Genomic DNA, 17,446 nt, shown 5'->3' with positions numbered 1-17,446 from the left:
ATTTATTAATCATTGCATTTTAATTGAAAAATAAATTTTAGTGAGTGTGTGTGAATGGTGATATCCTAGATTCAAGGATTTGAGATAATTATGAAATTAACATGTTTTTCATATTTTGGATGTAAATTTAAGATTAAAGCTAGTGTTATGCATGAATATGTGATGAACAACCAAGAACATGTAAAGATCGCATATGAACATTTAAGAATATCAAAAACATATTCAAAGAATTAAATAATCACTAGCATGCTTTAATCACTGATTCTCATCATAACAATATAAAAAATAAGTTAGAGAAATAGATTATACCTACATACAAGATCCACACGGTGGAGTAGAGAAGACTAACACTACCTTAGTGGAAGTCCTAAGGGTGGAGTAGAGAAGAAGAACTAGGAGATGGAGAGTGAGTCTCACTCAATACCTTGAGTCTTAAGAAGACCAAGATATGATAAGACTAACTTTATTTTACTAGAACTTAAGAAAGGAGAAGAGAGAATGTTTTTGTGTGCTTTAGAATGGAGGAGAAGGAGAGTTTATATAGTAGTAGTAGAGAAAATATGAATGTAAGGGCATTTAATGAGGGTTGACAAATGATCAAAGAGAATTGTGAACGTAGACCCTATTTAAGCATTTAGAGAAAATTTGTGCATGAAATTTGGAGGTTGGTGGGAGTGATGAGCAAGCCAAATGTCTAATACCTCAGTTTTTCCCATAGCTCTTGTAATAGTTTACAAAGCTAACTTCGAAAAATCATATCTTTCTTAATTCTAATCGAAATTGTCTCATTCTTGTGCTCAAATTAAAGCTCTTGGTGTCTAGTTTCTGTAAATATTAACATCACTCACAAATTGAAAATATAGTGAGAGATATCAACGAAATGGTGAGTAAATGTCATTTGTTGGAAAATAGTTTCAGCGTAATTAATATTAATAGGCCCAAAATTAGTTTCCAATTAACATTAATAGGCTCCAATTACTTCCATTTCAGAATAAATTAGTCCCAAATTTATCCCAATTAAAAAAAGATAATTACACAAATTACCCATTGAATAATTAATGTTTAATTATCTAATTAATCAAGTGTGCGAACTTACCATAAGTTGTAGTCCTAGCCAATCAAATTATAACATGCCATTAATTTCAAATTGGTTATAATTATAACTAATTGGAATCAATTGTTCATAATCACATATAGTCGGACTCAATTTGTGATAGTGTATCTTGGCCATTAAAACTAGATTTGATGATAAATTTCAATCTGATGGTCCATTTAAGGCTTATGACCAATCAATTTAATCATTACAACATCAAGATCATTTCGTTAAAAAAAAATTAAGGATCTAATTGTAATAATTAAGATACCTATTTCCAAGATGAAATTATTCTTTTGCCCATCATGTGAGATTAAATGCGAGTTGCAAAGGTATCAACAACTTGATACTAACTTGCTTGCACATTGATCGACATGTTGTCAGAATTGCTCACCGCGTTGTTGCAATGTTTGGACAAAGTTTACTCCCACCTAATTGGATTTCATCTCTCCTCCGGAGTTGGAAAGACTCTGGTTGATGTTAATAGTTTTAAAGTTAGCTTGTGTCAAATTGCTTTTATCCTTGTTTTGCTTTCCATTGTTCTCTTTAAAAAAAAAAAAAAAACAAAAAAACAGAAGGAATAAAATTCGTTCCTATTTATTTTTAGAAGATTTCTCCTAAAAAATTATGACATTATGATTCTCATTGAATTAAAATAATTGCTATTTTTAATTCAAAACATATAGCTTAATGAGGTGATACTTAAACAAGCGTTTTCTTTGCAAAATTGGCTTCCATTGGGATATAGGGAGTTAGTGACTTAATGCATATTAAAATTTTTAGGGTTTTAGGCCGTCACAAAATTGATCAAATTTTAAATAAATAATTACTTAATTAATTATGCTCTTGATTAAAATGATTAACATATTAAACAAGCACAAATTATGTAGATAACAGAAATGATGACCTAGCTGGAAAATCAATAAAACTATTCGTTTTGCAGTAAAAAAAAAAAAAAAAAAAAATTAGGGAAGATTCAACTTAAACAATCCTCAAGACAATATATCTATTAATATAATTGAAGTCTGTATAATATACTTAACCCTAAATCTATTGCTACTTCATGTAGTACTTACTAGCATAATCACACATAGCTCTGAATCTACGGGCTCTTCTATTCATGATTGTTGCACATGAACTCTCCTATTTGTGACTCTGAGATCTCCGCTCAAAGATTTGATCAACAATTTTAGTTAATTGACTGCAACAACTTTGCTTTATAATTGGATATGATGTTTGCATGTAGTGATCTAGTTATAACTTTAAAATGGTTTGGAAAAACTCTAGATTTGTGTACGTTGTACTAAACATTAACCTATTGTATCTTCAAAAATGTGCTCTAGGGTTTGTATTTATATGTAATTAAGATCCATTAAAACCCTAAATAAAACGGCTGATAAAAGAAGTTGAGAATAAATCCTGCTTGAGTCTCGATCAATCGAGACATGTAGTTTGACTAGTCGAAGTAAGTGGATTTCAACCTATTGAGCTGTAATTGAATTGCAATATTCCAGCTGTCTTTTTTTTTGCAATCTTGAGTCTTCATCTATTATGAACTTGATTTGTCTTATTCCAAGGATTAATCCAACACTAATCAACTAGACAAACTAAGTTATAAAATATTACACACTTACATATTTTCTCATTATTACCAATCTAAAAATATAGACTACAAAAATTATGGTTAAATGATATCATGTTAAATTACTAAATGTCCCCAAAACTTAAGCTATTAAGAAATGATAAAAATTTATTTATTTAACCATAATTCTAACACCACACTTGTAATTCTAGCACATTTTCATTGCACATTGCATAGTTGATTGTACTCACTACTTCTCACCAAATGCTTATGTTTCCACGTAAATAATGATAATGATAATAATGAGAGTCAAACTCATTCACAATACAAATATTTGCATTGTCCTTCGAAAACTATAGAAGTAGTACACTATAACACCACTCACGCTTAACTTTTTGAAATGCTATACATGAATTTGACAAATCGAAGGTTAGGCAGTAAGGGTCGAAGAAGGGCAATCACTTGTTCTTAAAACCAACACTTACGACCAAAAATGGAACTCCAGGACACAACTTGTTTGATAACCACCCAGCAATGGGAACAAAAACTAGCTACCATACAGTAATGATTTGGATCATGCAGTGCATTTCTTGGCTCATGTTCTTCAAATTTATTGGAAATATGGTTTGACCTAGTCAATAATGTCCAAATTTTTTTGTTTTGTAAAATTACTATTTTGTTCCTTAAAGTTTCATAAATTTCAATTAAATCGAAAAAATTTAAAAAGTGTGGAAAGCTTTACATGTTGAACCAAAAAAATAAAATAAAAATTTAACATTGAACATGCAAATTTTACATGTTGGCTGTTGCTGTTTTGTTGGTTGATGCATGTAGACTTGATTTGCATGCTACTGTCTAGGTCTCCATCTCCAAAAATTATCTTATGGATTTGTTTTAAAGAGCGGCACACTTTATAGGGCGGGAAGCATAAGATACCAGTCTCCTCAATCTCATAGTTGCAACTTTTTAATTATTTTTAGTTTAGTCCCATTGTTGCAACTTGCAAATTGGTCGTATGAACCTCATACTTGGATTTTATAGCATTGGCCATTGGCAGACTGCCACCTACACTTTCACCATCAGTGGGCCAAATTAAATTGCATAGGCTCATTATTGCACGTCAATTGGGCCTACTTGGAAGCTAGATGGTTGTGGGTCTATTTCACCATTACTCGCTGATCCAGGTCAGTATAGAGATAAGGCCATAATAACTAATAAGCCCGTAACTGTCAATAAGCTGTACCGTTGGTGGACGCAATGAGAGTAGTTTTTATAGTCCTTTTCTAAAAGTCATACATAAATAAATAAATTAAAAAATTAAAAGAAAAAAAAAATTGTCAACAAATGCACACTAACATTTCTTTCTTACCAAACGAAGGCCCGTTTGGATTGAGGAGGGAGGAAGGGAAAGTAGAGGAGAGTAAAGTAGAATTGGTTGAAAATAAGTTAATTTTAGGCCAATTATACACTATTATACTTTACCCTTCCTCCTTCATTCTCAATTCAAACAGACTATAAAGTATATTTAAAAAGTTTCATTTTGATCCTTGATATTTAAGTACATTTTCAAATTGATTTTCTTGATCATCTCTGTTAAGTGTCAAGTGAGTACCTAGTCATACAACACATCATCCAAATACTAAGAGGAAAAGAAACAATGCCATGTGAAGAGGAAGAAAGATAAAAAAAAAAAAAAAAAAGACTTGGTCAACAAGATTGATTTTCAAATCACAAGAACATAATCCATCTCATATGCCCAATATAATGCAACATTTACAATTCAATGTCATAACAACAACACTTTTTTTTTTTTAACATATCACATTAGAATTTATATTTTTTCTATAAATTTCATTAATGAGACTGATTATGAGAATGATGTGAGTGGAAGGAGTATTACTCGTAAATTATTGGATGTATACATGTGAATACTAGCTAAGAATTTAGTTTGAGGTAAGGAGTAAAATTAAAAGACAAAGTTATAAAAAAAATTGTTCCTCAAAATGTTAGTTAGTATAAGTAAAAAAATAAATTAAATAAAAGATTAAATAAAATTTTAATTGTGATACAAATTTAAAATAAATATAAAATGTATTTATGTTAATTGTATAACATAAATATACAAATTAACATAAATTTGTTGGAGCATTTTTCTTATATTTAAATATCGCTTATATAATACTCACTTAATCGATTTCTTATATATATTTTTAATCTATTCCTTTTGTATTTTGTGATATAAAGTTGTTGATTATTATTTTTATTCAAATTCGGCAAATATTTCTTTTTCCATGTAAAAATATGATTAATCCAATATCTCTTTCATTTATGATTAAAATATATTAAACAAAGAGATAAGTGAATAAAGGAGAGCTTAATTTGAGGGCATAAAGTAGCTAGAAAAAATGTTTCACATATTAGTGAACCAAGAACAAACAGAAAACAAAAAAAAAAAAAAAAAAAAAAAAANTATATTATGTTTAACTTGTAGCTTTATTGACACCTCCTCGTATAAAATGGTTCAAGTTGATGAGTTAGTAAAATATTGTAATTGTCTTAAATAAAAAAAAACTTGTCGCTAGTTACTATCCAATTACATATGTCATACATATCAATTACAACAATTATAATAAATGTTTAATGCTAGAATATATAGTGTCTTATACAATAACAAACGTCTATTCGCAACTACCATAATTATTAAATATAATATTTAGACAAAAAATGAATGAAAAAACAAATTATATTATGTTTAACTTGTATCTTTATTGACACCTTCTTGTATGAAATGGTTCAAGTTGCAGAGTTAGTAAAATATTGTAATTGTCTAAAAAGGAAAAACTTTTTGCCAGTTACCATCTAGTTACATATGTCATATATATCTATTACAACAATTATAATAAATGATTAATGCTAGAATATATAGTGTCATATACAATAACAAATGTCTATTCACAACTACCATAATTATTAAATATAATATTTAGACAAAAAATGAATGAAAAAACAAATTATATTATGTTTAACTTGTAGTTTTATTGACACCTCGTATAAAATGATTCAAGTTGACGAGTTAGTAAAATATTGTAATTGTCTTAAAAAAAAAACTTGTCGCCAGTTACTATCCAGTTACATATGTCATATGTATCTATCTACGAATGTGAAATTTTTTATGCATATGTCACATCTTTTCCCAAAAAAAAAAAAAATTATACATAAGTAGTGTCTGTTTAAGAATAGCTTATTTAGGTGAAATTGAAAATTTTTTGTTGAAAGTATAGTAGATAAAGTTAAAAGTTAGTTGAAATAGTACAATGTGATCCATAAATAGTACCAAAAAGTGCAATAAGATCTATAAATAATAACAAAAATAAACTAAATAATAAAAAAAAACTGATTTTTTTAGTCAATGGCAAACTCAAAACGTAGAATTTCTCAAGACTCGTCAAGATATTTATAAATTATAGCCCGAAGGTCTCACACGATCTATTTTAGTCTTTAGCAAATTAATATGATACACAACGCCAAACATCCTAATAAAAAAGAATGAAAGAAAGAAATTAAGTGTGAGTTTGGATTGCGTCCCAAATTCATCACGTTTGGCGTTTGCGTTCAGCCGTTAGAGTTCCGTACATTGCTTATGGAACTCAGCTGTACGGAAAAACACAAATTATTCATCATTTAAAAATTGTACATGGAACTTATGGGCACTATTCATCATTTAAAAATTATTTAGTTATAATATTTTTAGCAATAAATTTTTAGTTTTTATCAATAAATTATATCTAAACAGATCCTAATATGTCATTAAAACCGAGAAAATTTGTCCTAAAGAAAAGGTACGCATGAACGTGGATGTGAAGTTGGCAAAGTTCAATATGGCTGAGGAAATTAATTAATTAACTGCGTAATACATGATGTAGGCTTGGTTGTACACGTTTGATTTGTGAATTTTGTCCCTTTTTTTAATTGCTGCTTCACGGACAGACAGACAGACAGACAGTATCTTTGAAAATTCAAAGAAAGAAGATTCATGGAAATAGATTTACGGTCAGCCAGGGCCAACCCTCACCCACCTTCACCTTCGTCGTTTGTACGTACAATCCAATCCCATCCTATGGCGGCATTGATTTGGGCACTGCCCATTTCTATAATTGGACCTTCTTTTGTGAGTGAGAACTGACAATAAAATCCTTGACCTTGCCTTTTTTTTTTTTTTGTGAGAAACTTGACCTTGCCTTTTAATTTGGTTATTAATAGCATATGTAGCATATGTTAAAATTGAATTTGTTCCAAACAGTGAAAAGTATATGGGGCCATTAAGGCTATGGTAAACTTTGGTCTTATTATTCTTAATTTGACCTCTTTTTACTTTTTAGCACATTGAGTTCAAATATTTCCAATTAAGTTTTTATATTTTTTATATTTTTATATAAAAAAAAAGAGTATAATTGTGGGGCCAGATATTAGGCAGCCTTGGCCCACTCCCAGTCAGGCCCAAGGGCCCACGCCGAGGATGCACGAGGGGTCCGAGGACGAAAGCGCGAGGACTGACCCCCGAGAAACATATCCGAGGATGATCCCGTCCTCGGGCGTCCGAGACCTCGGAAGAACACGAGCACCTCCCCATCAAAGAGGACTCCTTGAATATCCGAGGAGGAAAGGGTCCAGTGCCACGCGTCGGCGACGGAAGCATGACGAAGGAACAAGCCTTAGGCGAGCTGTCACCTCTTCATTGAATGCCCTCAACTAACGTCCTGGCCTCATTAATGAGGACAGGACTCCTGAACAGCGCCGCCTTGGGTGTTGCAACCCACTGGAGGAGCAGGGATGCGGCTGATGGGACAGACTCTCAAGTGGTAGCCTGATTGATCGACAAATGGAGGGTTAGGATCAGTTGAGAGGTGTATATAACGCAGGAAGTCCCTCTTGAAGAAAGGGACGGAGGATTGGAACCAGGAAGTCCTGTAATGACCCATGCTCTCTAGAACCTTTGTAACCAATCTTAAAAGAAATAATAAGAACGTCAAACTTCGGAGGTCCAGTCCGAGGAGTATCATTGTGTATCCCAACTCATGTTTAAGTTGATAATGTCACATGCAACCATGCAGGGTAATTGTACCCTTTACTAAGGCCTAGTTCTTGAGCCCATACTCTATAAATTCATTGAAGGGCAAGCTGGACTTAGGTCCATTCTATCAACCTGAAGAAGTGTCCCAAATCCAGTCCCTACAATAATATATTGAAATTTTGGTTGGCTATTTAAAAGACTTGGTTCTCTTTCAAGGATTTGGAATCTTATTTAAAAGGTTCAACTAGAATAACCCGGACCTGCTTAAAAGAATCCAATAGCCAAATTATAAATTTCTTATAAATTCAATTATATAAATTTTAAAACATTATACTAATGTGCTTTGGATTAACTGTTTTTCCAGTTGTTTATTAATTTATTTTCTTATAACATATTTTTAAATCTCACATTTTTCTACATATTTATTATACTTTTGTCAACTATCAATAATTAAGCTAATACTCTTTTCAAGAAAAAGATAATCTAAATTACCTTACATTTAATCCGTTTTAAATATGTAGAATTCAAACTATTTGTAAAAAATTAAATATTTTTTCTGATTATTATTATTATTATTAAACAGATGTGAATTACCAGCAAAATTTTCCTTGATTGTTTCCAATCCGAAATCAAATATGTTTTCTTTCTCAAAAAAAGAAAAAAAGAAACGTGTTTGGATTACAAATTATAAAGAAGGGTAATTTTGGTTTTGTAGTTCATAAAAGTGTCATAGGACAAACCAATGCTTGTGCGAATTCCAAAAGGAAAAAGAAAAGGTGTCTAGGTTCATCCCCTCGTTTCGCTTTCAGCACCAAAAGTCCAAATTTTCTTTCTCTTATTACTTCCTATCTATAAATAATCCAAATTTGAGTACCCTTTCTTATACTCATTGCTCGTTCTTCTTCTATCCAACTCAGAAATTTATCATTGCTCCACAATTCCACATTTTCTTTGTTTAAATTCAAAAATCTCCAAAATTGTATTTGTACCCACCAAGTCACTAACCCCCATCTTCTCCCTAAAAAAAAAAAAAGCCACTAACCTCCATTATTAATTTAAAAAACCAAATTAATACTTAAACAAAAACATCCACTCAGTAGAAAACAGAGAGAAAAAGAGAGACAGAAACAGAGAGAAAGCCATTTTGGTGAATGGCTTCCATGGCTGCCCTATTCATCAAAACTCCATATCCCTCTCACACTCACTCCATCACCAAATTTCCAAATACCCATTTCGCCCCTACCTTCAGAGTCTCTGTTTCCGTGCCTTCGGGTCGAATAAACGGAGGCTCCGAGTTTCGTCCGGGTTGATTGAACCCGACGGTGGGAAGCTCGTGGAGCTTCTGGTGGATGAGCCTTTCAGGATTTAAAGAAACGAGAGGCTTTGTCTCTGCCTAGAATCAAGCTCTCAAGCATTGATCTTCAATGGGTCCATGTACTCAGCGAAGGTTGGGCAAGCCCACTCCGTGGGTTTATGAGAGAATCTGAGTTCCTCCAAACGCTTCATTTCAACACGCTCCGACTCCAAAACGGGTCGGCCGTGAACATGTCGGTGCCGATTGTTTTGGCCATCGACGACTCGCAAAAGCACCTAATCGCCGAGTCCACCAAAGTTGCTCTCTTTGACTCTAACAATAATCCGGTCGCTATTCTCAAAGAGTAAGCTTTCTTTTTAATTTTTTTTTGCTTTTGCTTTTTCTTTTTTAGAGCTGAGAATATGAGGTTGTTTTTGTGTAAATGGAAATTGGTTGTTGATATTTTGATTAATTGTGTTGGCTCTATTGAATTTTTGATTGATTAGTTTGCTGTGCTTTGAGCTATGACTTATTAGTGTAGATGGTGTGAATTTTGTTATTAATATGGTTTTGGATTTAATTTGAGTTTAAGAACAAATATTTTGATTTTGGTCATGTGTGGAGGTAAGCTGCTTTTTGATATATAGTTGTTTGCTTATGTTTTTGATTTCATTTGGGTGTAAGGTGAACCTTAGTCACTGTTGAAGCTTATAAATGCATGGGCTTTGCTGTTCTTTATTTGATTCACATAAGACTTAAGAAAGAAACAGAGAGAGAGAGAGAGAGAGAGAGAGAGAGAGAGAATGCTTATAGGCCTCTATACCTTAAGTCTAGTCCAAAATTGTGTTCGGTCGTTTGTCTTTGGTGCTATGATGATTTTGACAGTTTGATGACTATTATTAGTATGTGCAACTCATATGGTTCTTCCTTCGTCCTCTTCTCCCGTATTCCTCTTCTCTTTCTTTTGCATGAATATACTGGTTTAAGAAAATACAGTATGTTACTGTCAATGTTTTTTTTTTTTTTTTTTTTTTTTTTTTTTGAGGTGCTTTTTGATTGGAAAGTTACACATCCACCTTACTGTTACAGTGCGGAGGTGTTATTTGAGTTAGAGTTCATTGATGTGTACTTTTTTTTATTGGTAAGTTACACGCGCACCGGTGGTTTTGAACCTACGACCTCACACTCTACCTAACATGTGCAAGGGAAGGAGGCACCAGTTGAGTTAGAGCTCATTGATGTATACTATTTTCGATGTTATTAATGCATAATAGGATATAAATCATTTTGTCATTATTCAATTCAGTATTAAAAATTATAAAGAATTAAATTTAATAGCTATTCGTTATAACATATACAGCTATTTTGAAAAAAAAAATCAGATATGTTCCTGCTTTTGTTGGTTTTATTCCCTTTCGAAGGTCCCACATCAGTATATATGAAGCAAGAAGCAGGGAATTAGATGTACTATAAGGCATAGAATCAAATTAGAAAATTTCAACCATGAATCTAGACAGGAAAGTGTCCTTGTTCCAAAAACCTTTCAAGTGAACATTTTTATGGCCATCTAGATTGAGTTTGACCAGAGTAATCATGTTATGTATCGAAGCAGAAGCTAGTCTTTTACTGTGATAATATTATGTCTCAACTATTTAGGTCAATTGTATTAGTCGAATAAAATCATGAAAGCATGAAAACAATAAAATTAGGACATATTAAGTCAGAGAATCGGTATTGCTTTTGCACCAGCAATGACCATTTAGGTTCCTTTTCTTTGCTTTGAATTTTCTTCATCAAAAAGACTTTTATCTTTCTTTTGATTTGTATTAAGTTGTAATATTTGTGCCTCCTAGGCATGAGGATAAACTGTTTAGCCGTCAGGGGTGAAAAGCCCCTAGATTACCCGGTAACTGGTTCTGGTGGGTGGGGTCAGTTGCCCGTAGGAGTTGGATTAACAATGAGGGTTGTTGTATAGTATGCTCTGCGATGTGTAACTAATCAGTGAAGTTCTCCTATGTCATCCAAAAAAAAAAAAAAAAAAAATATGTTGTCAGTCAATTTGGTTAAGTTAATAAATGTTTTAGTTTTGTGGTGATTTTTTTTTCTACCGTAAAAGGTCAGTAAAAACAGTTATATTGTTAAAAATCCACCCCCTCCCTTTTTTCTTGAGTTGGTCTGCCACATTTCATTTGATTGAGCTCTTTATTACTATTAATTTAGCACTTCATATGTACTTGATATTTCCATATATTTTGCACTTGGTTGATTTGTTTCTCATAAACCTGTTTGCACTTTTGTTTTGAAAATTGTATGGTGTTTGATCTGTCTTTTTGCTGAATTTGTGCACACTTCAGTAAATGGGATGGTCTTCTTTGGTTGCTTGTTGATTGCTTAAAGATTTCTTCCCAATATGAGTAATTTCATACATTTAGGCATTAAATTGCATTTATATTTTCATATCTCTCTTTCCTTGTAACATATTAATGATGTTTGAAACCGTAAGTGAATAGTTTAAAGACTTTAGGAGTCTTAGTTGCAAAAGGAAGTTGTAGGTACTTCAAATTTAAAACCAATTGATTGAAATTTCTCTATTCAGTGGTGCTTATCATACATAGTCCAGGAGAATTTGACCAGACAAAATGATTTGAAATTATGATACGTAGAGACTAGGTCCAAACATGAAAATGCTCTGTAGATTTAACGAGTGTTGCATTTGAAGTGAATCAGCCCCAAAATGGGGTGGGTTATCAGAGAAAACTTAGCAATGTATCAATTAGATAGCTAGAAAATAATATAAATAGATGGGGCAGTGGTCCCAAATCTTCTGATAAGTTGTTTGTCTGCCAGTTACAATGTGGAGTTTCAGATCTATATTTTCATCTTCTTTATTAATTCTATCCATGCTATGGACATTCTTATGAAGTTTTTGACAACGGAATTGATATTATAAATGGTCTTGGATTCAAGCAATGATATAAAGTCACTGCTATGATTTGTTTATCAGATACCAAAACTTATAGAATTTCATAATTTGTATGGTGCCAGTTCATTCTAGTCAGTTACTTGACATAACTTCTAATGTCTTTTTGAAATCATGGCCTTTCAGTATTGAGATCTACAAGCACCCTAAAGAAGAACGGATTGCCCGAACATGGGGAACCACTGCCTCTGGCCTACCTTATGTTGAAGAAGCTATAGCGAATGCTGGAAACTGGCTGATCGGAGGTGACCTAGAGGTTTTAGAACCGATCAAGTACCATGATGGCCTTGATCGTTTTCGCTTGTCTCCCACAGAACTCCGTGAGGAATTTACAAGGCGCAATGCTGATGCAGTGTTTGCATTTCAACTCCGAAATCCTGTGCACAATGGTCATGCTTTGCTGATGACTGACACTCGTCGTCGACTACTTGATATGGGCTACAAGAATCCCATCCTCTTGCTTCATCCACTGGGGGGCTATACAAAGGCAGATGATGTTCCACTTAGTTGGCGAATGAAGCAACATGAGAAGGTGTGTATTCCACTATGATAGTTTGATTCCATAAGCATGAGATACTTGGATTTGTTTTTGGTCAGCTCCTCTAGGTTAGGAGTGAAGATGCGGGGGCTAGAGTTGTATACATTTAAATGTTCTATACAGTAGATGGGGATTTATGTAGTTTTCATAAAGATCCAAAGTGTTGAAAGGGTATTCACACTAAAAGATCTGTATTCAATTTCCAGCCTCTAGCTAGTACTTCATTTGATTTATCTTATGCTTCCTCAGGTGCTTGAGGATGGTGTTGATCCAGAGACAACTGTGGTTTCCATATTCCCCTCACCAATGCACTATGCTGGTCCAACTGAGGTGCAGTGGCATGCTAAGGCTAGGATTAATGCAGGGGCTAACTTTTACATTGTTGGTCGAGACCCAGCTGGCATGGGCCATCCAACTGAGAAACGTGATCTGTATGATGCAGATCACGGTAAAAAAGTATTAAGCATGGCACCTGGATTGGAGCGGCTAAATATTCCTTTCAAGGTATATCATTTATCTGATTGTCGATAATTTCCATTTATATGGCACTTGAAATCCCTGGTCATCATCAATTGAATGCAATTGCAGGTTGCTGCATATGATAAAACTCAGGGCAAAATGGCATTTTTTGATGCCTCAAGACCACAGGATTTCGTTTTCATATCAGGCACCAAGGTAAATTTTCTAAATAAGTACTGCCAAAATACTTTGTGAAAAGTGTGGCTGAATCGATATATGTATCATATCTTAACAAAACTTTTGTGCATTTTACAGATGCGGATGCTTGCAAAGAACAAAGAGAACCCTCCTGATGGATTCATGTGCCCAGGTGGTTGGAAAGTGCTGGTGGAATACTATGACAGTTTGGTTCCCACAACCAGTGGCAAAGTTCCTGTAGCTGTTCCAGCTTAGATGGATATGTTTTATAAAAATGTATGTGGCTTTGTGATTGGGAGAAACTTAAAAAAAAAAAAAAAAACCTTTTTATTTCTCCTTGTGGTTGTGGGTTCCTGACCCCAAAAAAACTGTGTCCAGATCTCTAATAAAACCATGTGAGGCACTGGTACAGACATGAAATTCGCCTCCATCTGTAATTAGGGCACCCCATCTTTGCATGTTGCACTGGTGCATTTGTGCATGCGGGTGCATTGTATTATATTGTGATTTGTGCTTGAAGTTAGATTGCGTGAAGGCTTTGGTGGTGGATTGTATTCTATACACGCACACCCCTTTTTTTTATGGGACTTAGACACCTGCTTTCTTTCGGTCTTCCCTTGACTTTAGCCTAAATTGTTTATTCATTTGATGTCACTTTTGGAGCCTTTTTATGTTGCCAAGCCAACTGACTTGCAGCATGGCCTCCTAAAAAATATTGATTCGTATTATGTTATGCTAATTTCATTTCGGTTAGTGATCAATTTGGATGATTATTCCTTGAACCAAGTGGACACTCCCAACAAAAATTAAAATCATCGAATGGCCATGTAAGTTTAGCATCTCTAGCAATCCCAATAAAAGAGAACAGTTTAATCCCAGCCGGATTGGTTTTGAGAAACTTTTTGTAATGACGTTGCAATCAAGTTTACATTTCAAAAGAGAAATCAAACCTCACTAATTGCATATTTGCATGTATTAACCGGATTGGTTTGATTATTTAAAAAATCATAATCTAGAACAGCCGAAATCATATGGAAAAATAACAAGGAAAACAAAACAAATGACTACCAATGCCTCTATATACTTTGTGCAATTGCTCTATTTCAACATTGAAAAACCTTTTTGTGATTTCCAGCTCTGAAAGCTGAATGATTATCTGCAAAAGTGACATCAAATGAATAAACAATTTAGGTTAAAGTCAAGGGAAGACCGAAAGAAAGCAGGTGTCTAAGTCCCATAAAAAAAAAGGGGTGTGCGTGTATAGAATTAAAAATGAAAAAAAAAAAATTGTGTGCCGAGTTAAATTATAGTCATCAAAGAGATATTTGATATATCTCCTTTCCTTGTTGTGCTCTTCCTTCTTGGGGGGCCTTACGGAGTACATTGCAACTATCCATTTAAATAAAGCTTTAGAGCAATCACAAAACTTGAGGGAAATAGTTTTCCTTTGTTTTTCCGTAAGATATGAAAATGAAAAATTATATATATACTCACAAAGATCTAAATGTACAACTGCATAAGACTGACTTAATGAAAAATGCATCCCTTTAATGAGAATGCAAAAATTGATTATATTTTGTTATAAGGAAAATTTATTAATCAAGAAACGAAAAGAAACAACAAATAGTACACGGAGTGTAACAAGATTACAAAATGTACAAGATCTAGTAAACTAGAGAAGGAATGACCACTCAAAGTAGCCATCCACTCATATAAAGAGCGTAAGAAAACCAGCTTCATCACCATTTTTTTTTTTTTTTTTTTTTTGAGAAGATGGAGGTTAGTGACTTGGTGGGTACAAATACAATTTTGGAGATTTTTGAATTTAAACAAAGAAAGGTGGAGTGATGTGGAATTGTGGAGCAATGATAAATTTCTGAGTTGGATAGAAGAAGAACGAGCAATGAGTATAAGAAAGGGTACTCAAATTTGGATTATTTATAGATAGGAAGTAATAAGAGAAAGAAAATTTGGACTTTTGGTGCTGAAAGCGAAACGAGGGGATGAACCTAGACACCTTTCCTTTTTCCTTTGGAATTCGCACAAGCATTGGTTTGTCCTATGACACTTTTATGAACTACAAAACCAAAATTACCCTTCTTTATAATTTGTAATCCAAACACGTTTCTTTTTTTCTTTTTTTGAGAGAGAAAACATATTTGATTTCGGATTGGAAACAATCAAGGAAAATTTTGCTGGTAATTCATATCTGTTTAATAATAATAATAATAATCAGAAAAAATATTTAATTTTTTACAAATAGTTTGAATTCTACATATTTAAAACTGATTAAATGTAAGGTAATTTAGATTATCTTTTACTTGAAAAGAGTATTAGCTTAATTATTGATAGTTAACAAAAGTATAATAAATATGTAGAAAAATGTGAGATTTAAAAATATGTTATAAGAAAATAAATTAATAAACAACTGGAAAAACAGTTAATCCAAAGCACATTAGTATAATGTTTTAAAATTTATATAATTGAATTTATAAGAAATTTATAATTTGGCTATTGGATTCTTTTAAGCAGGTCCGGGTTATTCTAGTTGAACCTTTTAAATAAGATTCCAATTCATTGAAAGAGAACCAAGTCTTTTAAATAGCCAACCAAAATTTCAATATATTATAATCTTTTTTTTATATAAAAATATAAAAAATATAAAAACTTAATTGGAAATATTTGAACTCAATGTGCTAAAAAGTAAAAAGAGGTCAAATTAAGAATAATAAGACCAAAGTTTACCATAGCCTTAATGGCCCCATATACTTTTCACTGTTTGGAACAAATTCAATTTTAACATATGCTACATATGCTATTAATAACCAAATTAAAAGGCAAGGTCAAGGATTTTATTGTCAGTTCACACTCACAAAAGAAGGTCCAATTATAGAAATGGGCAGTGCCCAAATCAATGCCGCCATAGGATGGGATTGGATTGTACGTACAAACGACGAAGGTGAAGGTGGGTGAGGGTTGGCCCTGGCTGACCGTAAATCTATTTCCATGAATCTTCTTTCTTTGAATTTTCAAAGATACTGTCTGTCTGCCTGTCTGTCCGTGAAGCAGCAATTAAAAAAAGGGACAAAATTCACAAATCAAACGTGTACAACCAAGCATACATCATGTATTACGCAGTTAATTAATTAATTTCCTCAGCCATATTGAACTTTGCCAACTTCACATCCACGTTCATGCGTACCTTTTCTTTAGGACAAATTTTCTCGGTTTTAATGATATATTACGTCTGTTTAGATATGATTTATTGATAAAAACTAAAAATTTATTGCTAAAAATATTGTAACTAAATAATTTTTAAACGATGAATAGTGCCCATAAGTTCCATGAACAATTTTTAAATGATGAATAATTTGTGTTTTTCCGTACAGCTGAGTTCCATAAGCAATGTACGAAACTCTAATTGCTGAACGCAAACGCCAAACGTGATGAATTTGGAGCGCAATCCAAACTCACACTTAATTTCTTTCTTTCATTCTTTTTTATTAGGATGTTTGGCGTTGTGTATCATATTAATTTGCTAAAGACTAAAATATATCGTGTGAGACCTTTGGGCTATAATTTATAAATATCTTGACGAGACTTGAGAAATTCTACGTTTTGAGTTTGCCATTGACTAAAAAAATTAGTTTTTTTATTATTTAGTTTATTTTTGTTATTTTTTATAAGTCTTATTGTATTTTTTGGTACTATTTATAGATCACATTGTACTATTTCAGCTAACTTTTAACTTTATCTACTATACTTTCAAAAAAAAATTTCAATTTCACCTAAATAAGCTATTCTTAAACAGACACTACTTATGTATAATTTTTTTTTTTTTTTTGGGAAAAGATGTGACATATGCATAAAAAATTTCACATTCGTAGATAGATACATATGACATATGTAACTGGATAGTAACTGGCGACAAGTTTTTTTTTTAAGACAATTACAATATTTTACTAACTCGTCAACTTGAATCATTTTATACGAGGTGTCAATAAAACTACAAGTTAAACATAATATAATTTGTTTTTTCATTCATTTTTTGTCTAAATATTATATTTAATAATTATGGTAGTTGTGAATAGACATTTGTTATTGTATATGACACTATATATTCTAGCATTAATCATTTATTATAATTGTTGTAATAGATATATATGACATATGTAACTAGATGGCAACTGGCAACAAGTTTTTTTTTTTAGACAATTACAATATTTTACTA

The 17,446-nt window shown here is 32.5% G+C and overlaps 1 protein-coding gene across 1 annotated transcript; it reads left to right on the top strand.

Moving 5' to 3' along the window:
- Positions 1–8,622: 8,622 nt before the first annotated feature.
- LOC112034745 (ATP sulfurylase 1, chloroplastic) lies at positions 8,623–13,738 on the top strand. The gene is given in 8 exon segments (XM_065769602.1): positions 8,623–8,935; positions 8,937–9,002; positions 9,034–9,107; positions 9,110–9,404; positions 12,147–12,552; positions 12,808–13,062; positions 13,147–13,233; positions 13,333–13,738. Coding segments are annotated over 8 exon segments (1,359 nt in total). The 5' UTR covers positions 8,623–8,897; the 3' UTR covers positions 13,471–13,738.
- Positions 13,739–17,446: the final 3,708 nt, after the last annotated feature.

This window comes from Quercus suber, unplaced genomic scaffold, assembly GCF_002906115.3.
Source record: "Quercus suber isolate HL8 unplaced genomic scaffold, Cork oak 2.0 scaffold_1218, whole genome shotgun sequence".
In the NCBI taxonomy this organism is placed as follows: domain Eukaryota; kingdom Viridiplantae; phylum Streptophyta; class Magnoliopsida; order Fagales; family Fagaceae; genus Quercus; species Quercus suber.
This window is presented reverse-complemented; position numbering and strand designations above follow the sequence as displayed.